The sequence below is a fragment of the Pelecanus crispus genome, chromosome Z, assembly GCF_030463565.1.
Source record: "Pelecanus crispus isolate bPelCri1 chromosome Z, bPelCri1.pri, whole genome shotgun sequence".
Taxonomy (NCBI): domain Eukaryota; kingdom Metazoa; phylum Chordata; class Aves; order Pelecaniformes; family Pelecanidae; genus Pelecanus; species Pelecanus crispus.
The window spans coordinates 84,955,071-84,970,869 of NC_134676.1; the positions used below are offsets into that span (position 1 = coordinate 84,955,071).

Sequence of the window (15,799 nt, forward strand, 5' to 3'; positions counted from 1 at the left end):
TCTGGCTGCCTCCAGCTGCCTCCTGCTTCCGCACCATCACCTCTAGCAGCTCTTTTAATGGGCGGTAACGACTGAAAGCAGAATGGGGATCAGGTTTGCTGCAATGGGGTGTCTCTGCCTATTTGCTACTCGCCAGGCTGGTCCCAGGGGGCTTGATTTGGTCTGGTGGCAGTACACGGAGACCAGCATCTGCCTTCAGCCACCCTCCAGCATCCCCCTGCAGAAGCTCTCTTGTCTCTGGTTTGACTGCAGGTGCGAGGCAAGCATTGCAAAACTGTCGGGAGACATCAGTATTATCAGGCATGAGGCCCAGAAGACTGATAAAGAGATTTATGGCCTTCACTCTGCCCTCAAAAATTGTGTTGGCGATTTTGAGAAGAAGGTGAGTAGAGAAGCCTACTTCTCACTAGTGAAATACCTGGTGAGTGGTAACTATGCATGTATAGATACAGCTTCTTTTCCTAATTGCTGACCAATATTAAAGACTGATATGGTATTTATGCAATATGTCAGGATTTTTAATGCAAAAATAAGTTTTCCATGATACTGTGGAATCATAGAATCCTTGAATTGGAAGGGACCTTTAAAGGTCATCTAGTCTGACCCCCCTGCCATGAGCAGGGACAGCTTTAACCAGATCAGGTTGCTCAGAGCCCGATCCAACCTGGCCTTGAATGTGTCCAAGGATGGGGCATTTACCACCTCTCTGGGCAACCTGTGCTGGTGTCTCACCACACTCATCGTAAAAAATTTCTTCTTTACATCTAGTCTGAATCTCCCCTCTTCTGGTTTAAAACCATTACCCTTTGTCCTATCGCAACAGGCCCTGCTAAAAATCTGTCCCCGTCTTTCTTATAAGCCCCCCTTAAATACTGAAAGGCCGCACTAAGGTCTCCCCGCAGCCTTCTCTTCTCCAGGCTGAACAACCCCAACTCTCTCAGCCTGGCCTCACAGCAGAGGGGCTCCAGCCCTCGGATCATTTTGGTGGCCTCCTCCGGACCCGCTCCAGCAGGTCCATGTCCTTGTGCTGAGGGCCCCAGAGCTGGACGCAGTGCCCCAGGTGAGGTCTCAGCAGAGCAGAGCAGAGGGGCAGAATCCCCTCCCTCGACCTGCTGGCCACGCTGCTGGGGATGCAGCCCAGGATGGGGTTGGCTTTCTGGGCTGTGAGCACACATTGCCGGCTCATGTCCAGCTTTTCATCCACCAGTACCCCCAAGTCCTTCTCGGCAGGGCTGCTCTCAATCCCTTCCTCCCCCAGCCTGCATTGATATTGGGGGTTGCCCCGTCCCAGGTGCAGGACCTTGCACTTGGCTTTGTTGAACCTCATGAGGTTCACACAGGCCCACCTCTCCAGCTCGTCCAGGTCCCTTTGGATAACATCTCATCCTCCTGGTGTGTCAACCGCACCACTCAGCTTGGTGTTGTCTGCAAACTTGCTGAGGGTGCACTGAATCCCACTGTCTACGTCATTGATGAAGACATTAAACAGTACTGGTCCCAGTACAGACCCCTGAGGGACTCCACTCATCACTGATCTCCATCTGGTAGTGGCATTTATAATAGATGTAAGGTAATAACAGATAATAAAAATATTCTAGGATTTGGTGATCCTCAGATCATAAATGACCCATTACTGTTTCTCAGTATGATTTATATTCAAGTGCATCTGGAAATTTCAGTTGCAGGCATTCTGGAGCTAAAAGAGGCCATCTAAATCTGCTGGGTTTTCCTTAGTTTTAAGGTGGTGGCAGGGAGGCATCTAATAGCATACATCTAATTCCATATTAATTTTGGCAGTATTTCAAAGGCTTTTGAAACTGTAACACTAAAAATGTTTTGGAAAATGCCATTTTGTGTGAGAGTGGTTTACAGCAGATAACAACTGTTACTGCCTACCATTCCTTATAGCTGGCCTTTCCTTGTGAGAGGTTCACTATGCTCAGTAGCAGTTTTGGAGTCTCTAGCAGGATCAGGAGCATTAGCAGTAATATTTTAAAAGAATCCAGCTGTACTGGAAAATTCAGCTTTCTAAACCTGAGCCAGGGATTTTTTGTGCTCATTTGGTGTAAAATCTCCGAAGAAAACTGCTGGGATTTCACATCCCCTTTAATTTATTAATCAGGGGTAGGTAGGCTGGATCCCTCATCCCTCGCATCAGACCGCCCTTCAAGTGTCTACTTGCAGCAGCAGGTAATGTAACCCAGGTCGCACAGGGAAAACTCCTGGAGGGTGAGGTCATGTGAGAAATAGGTTTCAGGTGGCTTCCAGTCTCCTGAGTCACTCGCACTCCATCTTCCAGAGGCACATGGATGTCCAGCTTCTCTTGAGACAGTGGATGCAGTTGCTGGAGCATCCACAGTGTTTCCAAGCTGCTCCGCTGCGTTGCATCTCTGATGCATCAGGAGTCCTTGGCATTGCACTTTCACACTAATTGTGATGTACAAAAAGACAGACATTTGTAGATGATGGACCAGCAGCTCAGGACCCTGGCTTGCCAGACCCTCCAAGGGCTGAAATAACAACTCTTAGATTAGATGTTTCCAGCTTTTCCTGTCCATAGTGCCTGGCACATTCAGGCCACCACCACCACAGGGGAGTGCACGTGTGTCCATCCCCACAGGACGTGGGATGCTTGGCTTCACTTTGTGAGTCTACCTTGTTCTCTGCATCCCAGCTGAGGGCCCTCAGCCTGCAGGTCAGGTTGCTGAAGCAGTCTCTCTTCCCCTCGCCCCAACAATGAATGATCCTGTGAAAGGGGGCATCTCCAACCAAAGAAGTGTGGGAGAGCATCAGGTACCTGGGACATCCCACAGCCTGGAGAGCATGGGGCTGTGCAGAGCTGTGGATGCACCCCCCAGCCTGGATGCAGCAGGGGGGCAGATGCTTTGAACAGGGTCCCCCAGGCACCATCCTAGTGCTGCAGCCACCGAAATGTCTCTTATTGTGGGTGACCCTCTCCTCTCTTCATCCTTCTTGGGATCCTGTTAGGTGTCAGACAGACAGCACTTTGCAACAGGCATGCACTTTCAAGGATTTACCTCTTGATTCCTCCCACTGCTGGGAAGATTTGAGCAGTGCCCAGTGCCTCGTTCAAATAAAAAAAAGCATTGCTTACCTGTGCATGTAATAGCGAAGCCTGCATCCACAAAGACTTTGACTTCAGCAGGTCTTACAGCCTTGGCGACTCTGAGCTCAAGTCTTCAGTCTTTACTGAATGAAATTATTTGTGAGAAAAGTTTGGTTTTGTGTAGCTGTACCTTGATGTCAGCTGTTTTTTTCCATGCTTGCAATCATAATGCATATTTAAATGTAAGTGCTCATAGTCTGGCTCATAAAGGCATTCTCTGTTGAATTCTCATTAGGTAATGCAGCTATTAGGCAAGATAGAGACTTCCAACTCTGATCAAAGCTTGAATTTAAAGACAGTCCAGGGAGATCAACAACACGAATTGCAACTTCTGGATTTCAAGTAGGTGATGGAGAGTTTTTCATTATGATAATTCACCCTGAACACTTTAGTGTGATAAACAGGTTGCCATGAAACAGCAAAACAAACCTGTTAATTAACATCCATTCAAAACACTAAGAGAAGGTTAATGAAGATCTATGCCATAAAATAATGAAAATACATAATGAAAGTATATTGTCTTGCAAGCTAATTGTTAAAATGAGGTGCTAAATGCCATCCTGTAAGAAGAAAGGTATGAAACCAATTAACTTCCCATACTTAAAAGAAAGGCACCAAATACAAAGATGCTATTTACCATTATAATTGGGGCTAATTTGTGACTTGCCTAACGTGCAGAACCAGGCATTTTCTTTATGCACTTGCACCATCTGCCCATTTCTTAGACAGCCGCCCGGGGCAGTGGTGCTGCTGCTGAAGAACGGTAGGCACAAGGCTAGGGTAGCTGCACAGCCTCATCTGCCCACAGATTTGTGATTTATTTGTTTCTTACTTATGCAGCATATTTTTCCTATTCTAGCTGCAGAAGTACTTTTAGGGTGCCATTTTATTCTTGATGAGTTTTGGAGAGGAAGAAGCTCCAGGGAAGGATGTAATGAACAAAAGTATCTGGCATCCATATTCAGAACAATGCAAAACAGCCTAGCATTGAATAACAGAGCCAGCACAAATAATTTAAAATCTAATTATAATAATCCTGCAATAATAATATTTCAAAGGCAATAGTTCCCCTCCTTAAAATAGTGAAGTATTTGAATAAAGATTTATTTTAATTAAGATTTTATCTGGGTTGTATTCAGAGGTAAAAATAGGCTAGATCTTTAAACAGAAGAAAGTTCTCATCAAGAGAACAGGAAAAGGAATAGGGGTGAATGGGGGAATAACAGCTAAAAAGGGCAATGAATTAAAATTGGGAAAAGGGAAGGAGGAACACAGAGACAGAGAGCAGTGAATGATGGAGATCAAGACCATGTGAAAGGGACAAGAAATGAAAACAAAAGAAGAGGGAAGGAAAAATGGAACAATGCCAGAAAAAGAATTTGGAAAACTGAATTTATGTAAATGCTGTGTTTCTCAAAAGTTAATGAGACCTTAGTGAAATTGTCATCAGAAATAGGAAGCTTGAAAACAGGTGCCTTTCAAGACACTGAGATGTGCTGGCATTGTGTATTTAACATAAAACCCAAAATACTTCTTTACTGAATGTTGAGATCTTATTTGTTAATACAAAATTCAATTAAAATAGCATACCCTTTGGGGAATGTCTGTCTCCTTTTATATTACTCTTTTAAAAGTCTACCAGATTTATGTATTCTTTTTATAGAGCTGAAATAAAATTTAACTTCTGGAACAGACTGGAGCTTCCCCATAAAACCTGGCACATTTAAATCAGCTTTAAAGCCCAGCGTTACCTCTTCAGTTGACATGCAGCTGTCTGGGACCCAATCGTCTTTGACTGTGGTCTGGCAGTTGTATTGTAAAAGTACAAACTGTTATTGTTACTGAAAACTCGATTCATTTTTACGTTTAAATATTTCTGTTTTCCCCCTTTTCCAACTTCAGAGAAATCAGAGCGAAGTCAAATACCAGCTGCCAACTACACGAAGTTTGGTTTTGAACCTTTGAACAAAGCTGACTATCAATTCTGTCATTCATGGTTAATTCATCTTCACACATTAAAATTATATTCCCCAAATCTGTTCAGTAATCTTCACACAAACAATGGTGTAAGACCTTTGTTCTATGTCTCATGGATGAAAAACTCCTGATTATATATATATGAAAATAACCACATGAAAGATCTGTCTGAAGAGGTACCAGTCCTGTAATTGCCTGCTGTGGTGGTTGAACAGAGCTATAACTCTTGCAATGACCAGCCTGTTCAGTGATCCTCAGGTATGAAGATCCTGCACCATAAACAATGACCTTGGGGCAGGCAGTGGTGGCTTTGGCAGAGTGCTGTCTCCATCCCTACTGGACCTTCCCCGAACAGGGCTGGGATGGCAAATCCTGTTATTCCCATCAGATGGCTCACTGTTAGGTCTGAGAAAAGCTCGTTATACCTCCCCTTCCCATGCTCAGGTTGGATACTGGTCTATATCATCAGCATAATATCACAACATCGTTTTATTTTCTCATGAGCAATGATTAGTGTTCCAGGAAGTAAACTCTGTGTGCATGTTCACACTCACATGGTAGGACTAAAACCAACAAACTCAGTACTACAAGTTTTTATTCTTGAAAAGTCAAATCTTAGAACTACTAAAATGAGTAATAGTGATAAACTGACCTAAGAGACAACTTATGTATAAGATCTTGAAAAGACGCTGTCTATAGCAAACTGCAATAACTTATCACTGAGAGAGATATTTCATAATCATTAGGGGTTTTTTACCACATTTACAGTGACTGCTGATGGTAATTATCACTTCATTAGACTGATATAGAGCTGTTATCACTTACTCGGTGGAAAAACCACTTTAACTCAAACACCCTTTTGAAAAGTGATATTAAATGTTAGAAGTGCTGTAAGCATTGTCTAGTTATAACACCCTGGTCCCTACCTATTCGTTTGTATCCTAACTGAGGCCCAAACAAATTTCAAGCGATCATTGTTTGCATGCAAGTGTGTGTTAGAAATTGATACAATTACATTAAAATTCTTCATGACACTCCTACAGTCAGGTCATAAGCATAAGCATGAAAATCTATATATACGACTGCAACTTGGACCTCAGTTCACGTCTGGTTCATGTTGTAAATTACACGCTGCAGCATAAGAAAAGCATAATCTAAACCATACAGTTCTGTTTTTACTTGACATTTTGCAGGTTTGATCCAAGCAACATTGGTTTGCCACTCTTGCCTGTGGTTCACTGTCTCCTCCGCGTGGTGCCTGCTCTGTTCCCTTTGGGTGGGCTATCACATTTCTATCCAACTGCTGCCTCAAAGGCAACTCTGCATTCTCTTTTTGTTGTTAATCTTTTAAACTTTTTGGGTCCTTATGAACTTCATTTTCAGACCACAAGTGATTTTGCTGCTCTCCCCGATGCAAAGTAATGCAGTGATGTCCAATGGGATACTGTAGTTTCTTCACCCACTTCCAATAGAGTTAATTCAAATGGAAGATTAACATGTTTCAGTCCTCAGATATTTTCCTAAAAGTAGACCACACTACAGAAATCACATTTTGGCATGTAGGTACAACCTTTAAGGTAAGGATTAATAAAATAATTGAGCTTAGGGCTTCTTAGGAAGCTATTGAAGAGATTTAGAGTAATTTAAACAATTTTCTCAAGCGACTCAAAACTCCCCCATAACACTGACTAAACCTTAGTCTTGTTACTAAAAAAAAATAATTGTAATTTTAGGTTGACAAGTATTCTAAGTAACTTCAGGGATCAGATACAGACTCATCGGAAGTGGACAGAAACGCAGTTGACACAGTCTGAAGAAGATCAAGCCCAGCACAGGCATCATCTGCTTAACTTGGTGAAGGAGAGACTGGTAAGACTTTCCAGGGCAGCAGCCCAGGGCACTGGGGTGGCCTCCAGCCCACCCAGGACTGGGAGCAAGAAGCACTGCTCCTGTCACCTTGATCCCAGGAGGTACCAAATCACGCACACAAAACCTGAGACCTAACACAAAACTGGTGCCTCAGGACATGGCCAACAAAACAATGAGTTATAGAAATCATGTAATCATAGATTAATTTATTTTGGAAGGGATATCTGGAAGTCATAAGGTTCAACACCTCACTCAAACAGGGCCAACAGCAAATTCAGGGCTCATCAACTTTTGTGACTTTTGTTTCTGAGGATGGAGTTTCCACAATGCTCTGGGCATCCCGGGAAATAAAGTCTTTCCTCATTATAGCACCACTGCACATCTGTGTAACCCTGATGTACCCAACGATGGTGTTTTCCTGTCCCAAGGTGAGCATTGGTGCCACCACTGAACACCACTCTGTTTAATTCATTGACAAGCACAGAAAAGGAAGGGATTGTCTGTGCAAATTCTGCCTGGTTTTAAATATAGACAAACACTCACCATCCTGTAGTAGGTACATTAAAACACCATGCATTTCGATTCCACGGTAGCAGTTAGCGTTTGGCACAGGACCAATGCCTTTTAATTAATTCCTTCACAGCTTTTAAAGCTTTTCCTCCTTTGCTGTGTGCAGTTCATTCCGCTTCAGTGTTCAAAAGCAATTGACACACAATCACCATGTCCTAGCACCAGGATGAAGGCTGCTGATCAAAGACCAGATTCAGAAGTTGCTTGGAAGTAAAACGCTCTTGAACTTCAATCTCCATTTATCCTGCCTGATGATGATCTCTCGTACTCAATCAACCAACAGTTAGTGCAGCCAGGAAGATAGTAAAAACATTTGTGCCGCTATCTCAAAGATACTGCTTGAGTTCCCTTCCTCTGCTAATATTTTTGTGACTATTTTACAGAAAACACACAAATATGTGGCTATTCTCCCCTAAGGGAGACTGCCGTGCCAAAAAGGACAGCGTTAACAGGAGCTAAAGGTTTCAAAGCCACTCTTCAGTAGGTTGAATAAGGAGCATATCTGTTTTTTTAGATATGCGTACATGTACAGACAGGCACACACAGTGCTTGGAGCAGCTGGTGGTCCTCTGGATGTCATATCATTGGAAGCAGAGCTCAGTCCCTGGGAGCTGAAGGAAACCTCAGCATGAACACTAGAGGCAAAGCAGCTGGAGATGAACTTCAACTTGTGCCAGGAGGGCTCTTGTCCCTGCTCAGCAGCGGGCCCTGGCAGCGCAGGCAGCTGCCTTCAGCAGCAGTCCCATTTACGTCCTTTCATCGGGCTGAGAGGACATGCCATCCTGTGTGCAGCCAGGGCTGCAGGGACCAGAGGGCTGATGGATCTGGCAGGCTATGCGCTGGTGATGCAGCTGTCGCATGGCATGGCATGGCAATGTTTGTAAACTCAGTGCATGTTTCCACCACTGTGCTAAACTCTGTTTAGGTTCAGACAGCTTTGCCAGGTTTGCGAACACCTTCCTTGGAGGCAGAGCCACTGCCTTGGGCCCACAGGACTGCCTTGGGCTGCGAGGGCTGAAGAAGGTCAGAGGATTTTGATCACATTGACCAGATTTGGAGTTGATCAGAGGACTTGGTGCAACTTGAAGACCAAGGAAAGGGTGGGCAGCTGTGCAGCTCAGGTTTGAGCACCCCTCTGAGGAGGGGCAGTTGCCTCCAAGAGCTGTGCTGAGCTCAAAGGATGGAGAGGACTGCTTGCCATCCCTCACTTGGGCAGCTCTTATGGGGCTCAGCCTCCTTATTCACGCCAGCAGCTGAGCTGGGTTTACACCACAGTGTTGCACCCCTTAGGTCAGGAAGCTCGGGCTTGTGATGGGCACATGCAAGCAACCTGAAACGGGTTGTCTGAGTTCCCAGTCTGTTGTTGCAAAGCGTGACAGCAGATCACTGGATTTAAAATGAATAAACAAATTTAAAAAACCCTTAAAAAGCACCTTTGTCCTGGCCCAGCCCCGCTCTCCCAGTTTATTTGGTTGGTTGGGGAAGAGGGGATTGACACATGCTCCGGGGTAGCAGACCTCACCTGCATTTATTCAGTGCTGTCACGCATGGGATTAGGAAGTAAGACTGAATGCATGGTTGGCAGGAGGCAGGTTAATGTGGGCATATTTAAAATGTCTTACCTGTGTTATGTATTTAAAGGAAAGAGCAGAAAAGAGAGTAGAAGAAAAGCTCCTACTTCTGTCACTAAAGCTAGAACAAATGGATAAACCACAGGAACATGAAAAGCAGTTGAACCAGATGAAGAGAGATGAAAAAAACCTGCATGCAAGAATCACCAGATTTGAAAGACAGATCTGGAAAGAGCTTGAGGAAATCCAAAATGAATACAGATCAGGTGAGGGTGGGTTTTCATGCAATGTAAAAAAAAAAAAAAAATTTCTGCAGTAACTTGCTGCTCCAGGAGACACTTTCCAGTAAAGACAGAAAGACATTAAAATGACTGTTTGTCTCTCCCAAAACCCATGTACAGAGGTGCATGGGTTAGCCCGCTTGCCTTTGCAAACAGCCAGCATGCCATTTGCACACAGGTTGCTTTCTCTTCCTGAGAGTCTCAAGGTAAGATCATTTAAAAGGCAATTTCACAACCTGTTTTCCAGATTTTTTAGAGTACCTATTTCTTCCATTAGCAAGGTCACTAACCTTTGTTGGGAGGTACAATTCATATCCTTCTGCACAGATCCTGCTGCTGAGATCGTGTTTGATGGTTTTATATAATTTTCATCCTTTACTCCCCATTCTCAACTAAGAGTAGCTGGAAAAAGAGGCACCTGGATGAGTAACAGCTATCCGACACGGACCATTCACTACGCAAGTGAACAGGGAAGTAGTTACATAACATTGCTGAATCCATGGCAGCTGCTTCTTATGGGGACAGGAGCATTAATGTAACTCACAGAGCATGAACAACTTGACCAATCAGAGATGATTCTAGCTGTTCAACTTCCAGCAGCAATAAGAAAGGCTGGCACCTGGCACTAAGCACGTGGCCTTCACAGGAAAGATTTTGCCCACTGTAATCTATTCTACCTGAAAGGTACCTGAAAGGAGGTTGTAGTGAGGTGGGTGTTGGGCTCTTCTCCCAAGTAGTTAGTGAAAGAATGAGAGGAAATGGCCTCAAGCTGCGCCAGGGGAGGTTTAGATCCGATATTAGGAAAAATTTCTTCACAGAAAGAGTTGTCAGGCATTGGAACAGGCTGCCCTGGGAGGTGGTGGAGTCACCATCCCTGGCGGTGTTAAAAAAATGGGTAGACATGGCACTTTGGGACATGGTTTAGTGGGCATGGTGGTGTTGGGTTGATGGTTGGACTGATGATCTTAGAGGTCCTTTCCAACCTTAGTGACTCCTAGTGTTACTTTCATTAAAAAATAATCCCGCCACCAAGCCAGGAAACATGAGATTGCTACTCTTCCCTTAACTGGTTTAGTGGTGGACTTGGTAGTGTTAGGTTAATGGTTGGACTGGATGATCTTAAAGGTCTTTTCCAACCTAAACGATTCTGTGATTCTATTCTGTGTCACTCACACCTATCTATTGCAATACTCTCCACTCGCAGCTGGTAATGGTAACACAGTGGACATGCCAGGTTATCCAAAAAAAAAAATCACTCAGCCCTCTCTCCAAGGGAACAGATGGCTGAAAATCGTTACACAAGGGCTTCACATCTTACGTGTTCTCAGTTGAAACTCAAGCATCTGGTTCTCATCTTCAAAGCTGTCTGGGACTGAGTACCCCAGCTCTCTACTTCAGCCCCAATTCCTTCATTGTCTGCAACCCACCTACAAGCCCTGCTCCAAGGCTGTAGCAAACCAAGCTCTAAATTTGCTAAAGTCTTTGTGCAGCTTGACATGGGAAGGCTTGGCTGTCTCCAAGACCAACTGAGTGAGCACAAGACAGCATCTCAAAGAAAGCTGTGGCTAAGAAATTTCAGAGTAACAGATTCTGGTGCTGAATGAGCGAGTTCTTTACTTCAAATTCCAGCCTGCAGGAATTAACGACAGAAGAGATCTGTTTGTACGAAACTTTGGCCATCCTTGCATTCAAACTCAAGTCCAAGGATTGTTCTTTCCCATGGCAGTACTCTAGTAGGGGCTGACCCTGGAAAAGAAGCCACTAAAGAGGTACGGAGCAGCATGAAGGGCACAGAGGCAGCCTATAGACTGTCTCAGCAGCTGTTTGTGCTTCAGCACAGATTGGCATCTTGGAATCAGAGACATGTCTGGAATTTATAAAATTCTGAGCACTATGCAGTGATTTGGTTGAACACTATCTAGACCGTAGCAGTGACAAAATTAATCCATATTAAACAACAGTTCCAAAAAGAAAAACATGTCATCAGCTGCCATGTTACAGTAAGCACTTAAGGAAAAAAAAAAAAGAGGAAGATAATTAATTTTAATCCATTGTTAGGCTGCTTGCTTGCTGATAAGTTAACACCTATCACAGAATCACAGAATTGTTTAGGTTGGAAAAGACCTTTAAGATCATCAAGTCCAGTCATTAACCTAACACTACCAAGTCCACCGCTAAACCAATTAAGGGTAGAGTAATAATTTCATGTTTCCTGGTGAGACATGCTGGACAAATGTGAAGAACTACTACATTGTAATTTGAAAGTTACTGCAATCTGGAAACAGCTAGGTACCAGCAGCTCACAATTCTACTTTTCTAGTCTTTATTGACAATATTTGACTGTACAGTGGTTCAAAAAAGGTGCAACACATGCTCTGTAGCTCTGTTTTTGGAAAAAAGCGTGCCTGCACACTCCCATCTCTCTCTTTTCATATATGTATATACACAGGCACAAAGATTTAGCTGGTGAAGCTGAGCTCCCATTCTCCTAGAAGCACACAACAAAACAGCATCCATCTCAGATGAAGCGTAACTCTTATTTACTGCTGCTACAACTCTGGGAGATCTGTGGCACCAACCTTGCTACCTGGTAGGCAGACTGCAGAGCAACAGTGTCAGTACCTGGTGGGAATACAGAGTCCTTGATTCAAAATAAGGACTACAGACTTAAAGAAACCAAACCAAACACAAAACCCCAATGCTCAATGAAAGAACAATATACTTTAAGGCTAACAATACTCTTGGTTTTAAAGACAGACACATTTTCTTTACTCCACACCACAAATCTGATGTCAACTGCAGTTTACGGCTACACACAGTCATGCCTGGTATTGTCCATTGTATTGGAAGATACGATACCTACAATAAGGACCTTGCAACCCAGGCTGCTAATGCATGTCCACGGTATTCAGTAAAATCATGAAATACATTGGATTGAATGCACTCTGTACTAAACATGGGTCACAAACCTTTGAAAAGAAAAGAACCTTTTAACGTATTGAAATCAACCACTATTAATTAATTATTCCTATTCTTCTGCCAGGATTTCAATCCATTCACGAGTCTCTGGAGCTGCTCAAACAAATACAGAACACAAAGCTGAAACTTGAAAAAAAAAAAATTAGGAAAGACATGAAAAAGATACAATGAAAGTGACCTCCCAGAAGACTGAACACCAAGAGCAAACCTTGTCCACTCTTGCAGGTGCTCCCTCCAGTGAGTAGCAGCATTGAGTAAAAGAAAGAAGTAGCTTTTAGACACACCTGACTTTGTTTTCCCCTGTCCCTGTCCCTGTAGGACGTTATTGCTAGTTATGGTATTGTGCAGCCACAAGAAAAACAACTCTGTAACATCAATGGTCATTTTCACACCAACTTTACAACAGAGTACTTCAGTGTAGAAGAAAAGTTCAACTTTAAGGATTGACTTAAAATTTTACAGCAGATTTCATACAGAAGTATTCACAGTATTTCAAGGACTTTAAGAAAACAAGTACTCAGTTACTAAGCACAGTTAGCCCACTCCTGCCATAAGCTTCATCTGGTTTAGATTGGTGTAACTATTGAAATCAGGTCTAGTAAATTCCTCCAGCTGCACACAAGGTGTATGTAACAATAGCATTATGAAAACTGGTATCAGAATATCTACTGATGCATGATTTGGACCTGTTAGAATAAATTACTGGATCATTAGAAGTAGCTAATAAATTGGGTACAGGTGAGAAAATGCAAGTTAATTATTAGCAGATGCATTATTAAGGTTTATTCCTCATTTTCTCTGTTTGACTGAATAAAAGGTAGTGGTGGTTTGCAGTAGAACGCTCAAAAATGTAACTGACATTGTGGGTTCTGTTTTGCTTCAAAAAACAAGAAAAACAATCTGGAACTAAGGAGAACAACTCTCGGAGCAGGGCAAAAGAAACATATCTGTATAATTTCCCACAGAAGCTAGTATGAGTTTTTTAGCAGGAAGGCCAAAAAAGGAGGTCACAACGCAACTGCAGTAGAAACCAGAATTTCTACTGCACTGTACTTTTCCTTGCAAAGCTGCATTTGTGCAGCATTAAAATAGTTCTCAAGGGTTTTATATCTATGAATTTAAAAAATACTTGTTTTTTTAAACATAAGAGGTTGCAAGCCTGATACCGTCCATTGCCCAGAAAAGAAAATTTGAAAGGGCTCAGATAAACCTCCTCCGATAATCCGTATCTCAAGCCTGTTGTGCTTTTTGCTGTACAGCAAACCAGGTTTCTCAAAGCCATAGATTTCAGGTGGCTTCTTGGAGAAGCCAGAGCTGCACAGCATGACGGCTGAAACTGAATTGATGCCATCAGTAGGGAATGCCACTTCAGCAATTAATCACATTGTTCCTCCAGGCAGAAACTTTGCTGCGTTTAAACTTTCTCCAGTGAGTAAAAAGTCCTAGAAATCACTCACATGTTCTAAAAGACAAAGAACAGCCACCAAAGTCACAAACGACCTTTCTATATTTTGTTTGTGGCCAGGCTCTGTAGAGCCAAACTCGACGGGAAAGACTCCCAAGCCTCACGCCTGCTGTCAGGTCAAGTCCCTGTTTGTCACATTTCCTACCAGCAGCAGGAAACCAGCAACACTGAAATCCCAATAATATGCAGCAGTTTCTGAGCTACTCTGAATCCGTATTTTGGTCTCACTGTATGTTCTGTCCATTACAGCGGGCTCTGCCTTCACTGTAGACTTAAACTCCACTAGTGCAGTCACAGCAAGACACTTTGGGTGGGGGACAGACAGGCTGCCAAACTGTCTTTCTCGAGCTCGTTCTAGGCACTCTTTCAATTGTTTGCCCATGTACTTGGCTGCCGGTGAAGGTGAAGCAGCAGATAGTATAGCTTGGTGTATCTGCCTCCCCATTGAGCGCACTGGGTGCTGCTCAGTGTACTGAGCAACGGCAAAAAGGTGAAATACGAGGTCATTGATAAACGCGTTTCTAAAAGTGCATGGTGTAAAAAAAAAAAGGGGGGGGGCAGGCAGGGGGGAGAAGCCAAGACAATCTTCCAAGTCTAACCCTGGAATAGAGAAAAGGACCGAAGTATTGCTGCACATTTCCTATCTATCTGTCATCTATCTAACCTTTCACATGGCAGTATGGCACAACCGAACATTGCTTTATCTAACCACTGATCTGTGTGATTATAGTAGAATGGTTTGAGGGCATAATTATAAACTCAGGTCACACATGAATATATATTGGGAACATTGCTATTGTTTGAGTGACTTCACTGCATAAAGGAGTTACCTCAGTATTTATCATTCCACACTGCACCCAAACTCAAAATGACCCCTCTCTCCCCTGGGAACACTAAATTTAGAAGTTATTTAACTGTCAGATGTTCAGTTAAATCAGTAGAAAGCAAATTAACTGGGAGAGAAGGAAAGCTAAATTCTAGACATCCAGGACCATATTCAACTGGGCTGCAGGATTAGGGATGTACTTTTCCTTGCAAAGCTGCATTTGTGCAGCATTAAAATAGTTCTCAAGGGTTTTATATCTATGAATTTAAAAAATACTTGTTTTTTTTAAACATAAGAGGTTGCAAACAAAAGTATTGGGGAGAAAGAAGTACACATCTGTGTTTTTGTTAAGATCTAAGGTTAGGCAAGACTAAGTTAATGTAATTACCCACTGTACTTCATGATTACATTTTCAGAGCAGCTCAGAAGCTGAGTAGAAATCCAGTCCAGCAATTCTTGGGAAATACAGAGAATGGGATGAACATATGTGACCCAAATAAATAAATAAAATTCTCAGAAGCAAGCCCTTGTCTCATGTTTGTATAAAAGGATATGTAAGAAGCATATAAAACCCTTCAGGTCCGAAGTAGCAAAAAGCTCTACCTTGAAATTCATTACATCTCATTCCATTCTGCCTTCAGCATAAGCCAATGTAATAAAACAAATTACAGCTGGGGAATGTTTATTTTTTCCCCTTTACAGTAACAGCAGCTGAATGTCTGACTTCCCAGGCAGTAAAATCTAGAAACTACTCTCTGTTCCCCAGCTCAGTGATGCTTAGGTGCCTCTGCATAGTCCTTTGCATTCTAAAGCTGAGCAATACAATATATAAAATGTAGGACTGTCTCAACCTGCATGAATTTACAAGTTTTTTCAGCATCACAGCAGACCTTCTGCAAGTGCTGATTTCATAGAGGCTACACATTGTTAAAAAAATGAGGAGAGCAAGATTTTTACCTCACACTGCTGGATTTTGCAGAAGCTGAAATTTAAACTCAAGTTCCCTGAGCACTTTTCACTAGAGTAGGTGGTAGAAATACATGGTTTGGTTTTGTTTTTTTTTCCCTACAGGGCATGTAATACAACTTTGGGCTGTATAATTATCTTGTTCAAGGAGTTCATCACTGATCACAG

The 15,799-nt window shown here is 42.9% G+C and overlaps 1 protein-coding gene across 1 annotated transcript in view; it reads left to right on the plus strand.

The window, feature by feature from the left end:
• FAM81B (family with sequence similarity 81 member B) overlaps nucleotides 1-12,591 on the plus strand; it is a 31,048-nt gene extending 18,457 nt beyond the window's left edge. Inside the window, exons 5-9 of the mRNA XM_075726968.1 lie at nucleotides 253-382; nucleotides 3,363-3,469; nucleotides 6,838-6,973; nucleotides 9,185-9,380; nucleotides 12,439-12,591. Coding sequence (XP_075583083.1) covers nucleotides 253-382; nucleotides 3,363-3,469; nucleotides 6,838-6,973; nucleotides 9,185-9,380; nucleotides 12,439-12,545 — 676 coding nt within the window. The 3' untranslated portion in view covers nucleotides 12,546-12,591. The remainder of the gene's footprint in view (nucleotides 1-252; nucleotides 383-3,362; nucleotides 3,470-6,837; nucleotides 6,974-9,184; nucleotides 9,381-12,438) is intronic.
• Nucleotides 12,592-15,799: the final 3,208 nt, after the last annotated feature.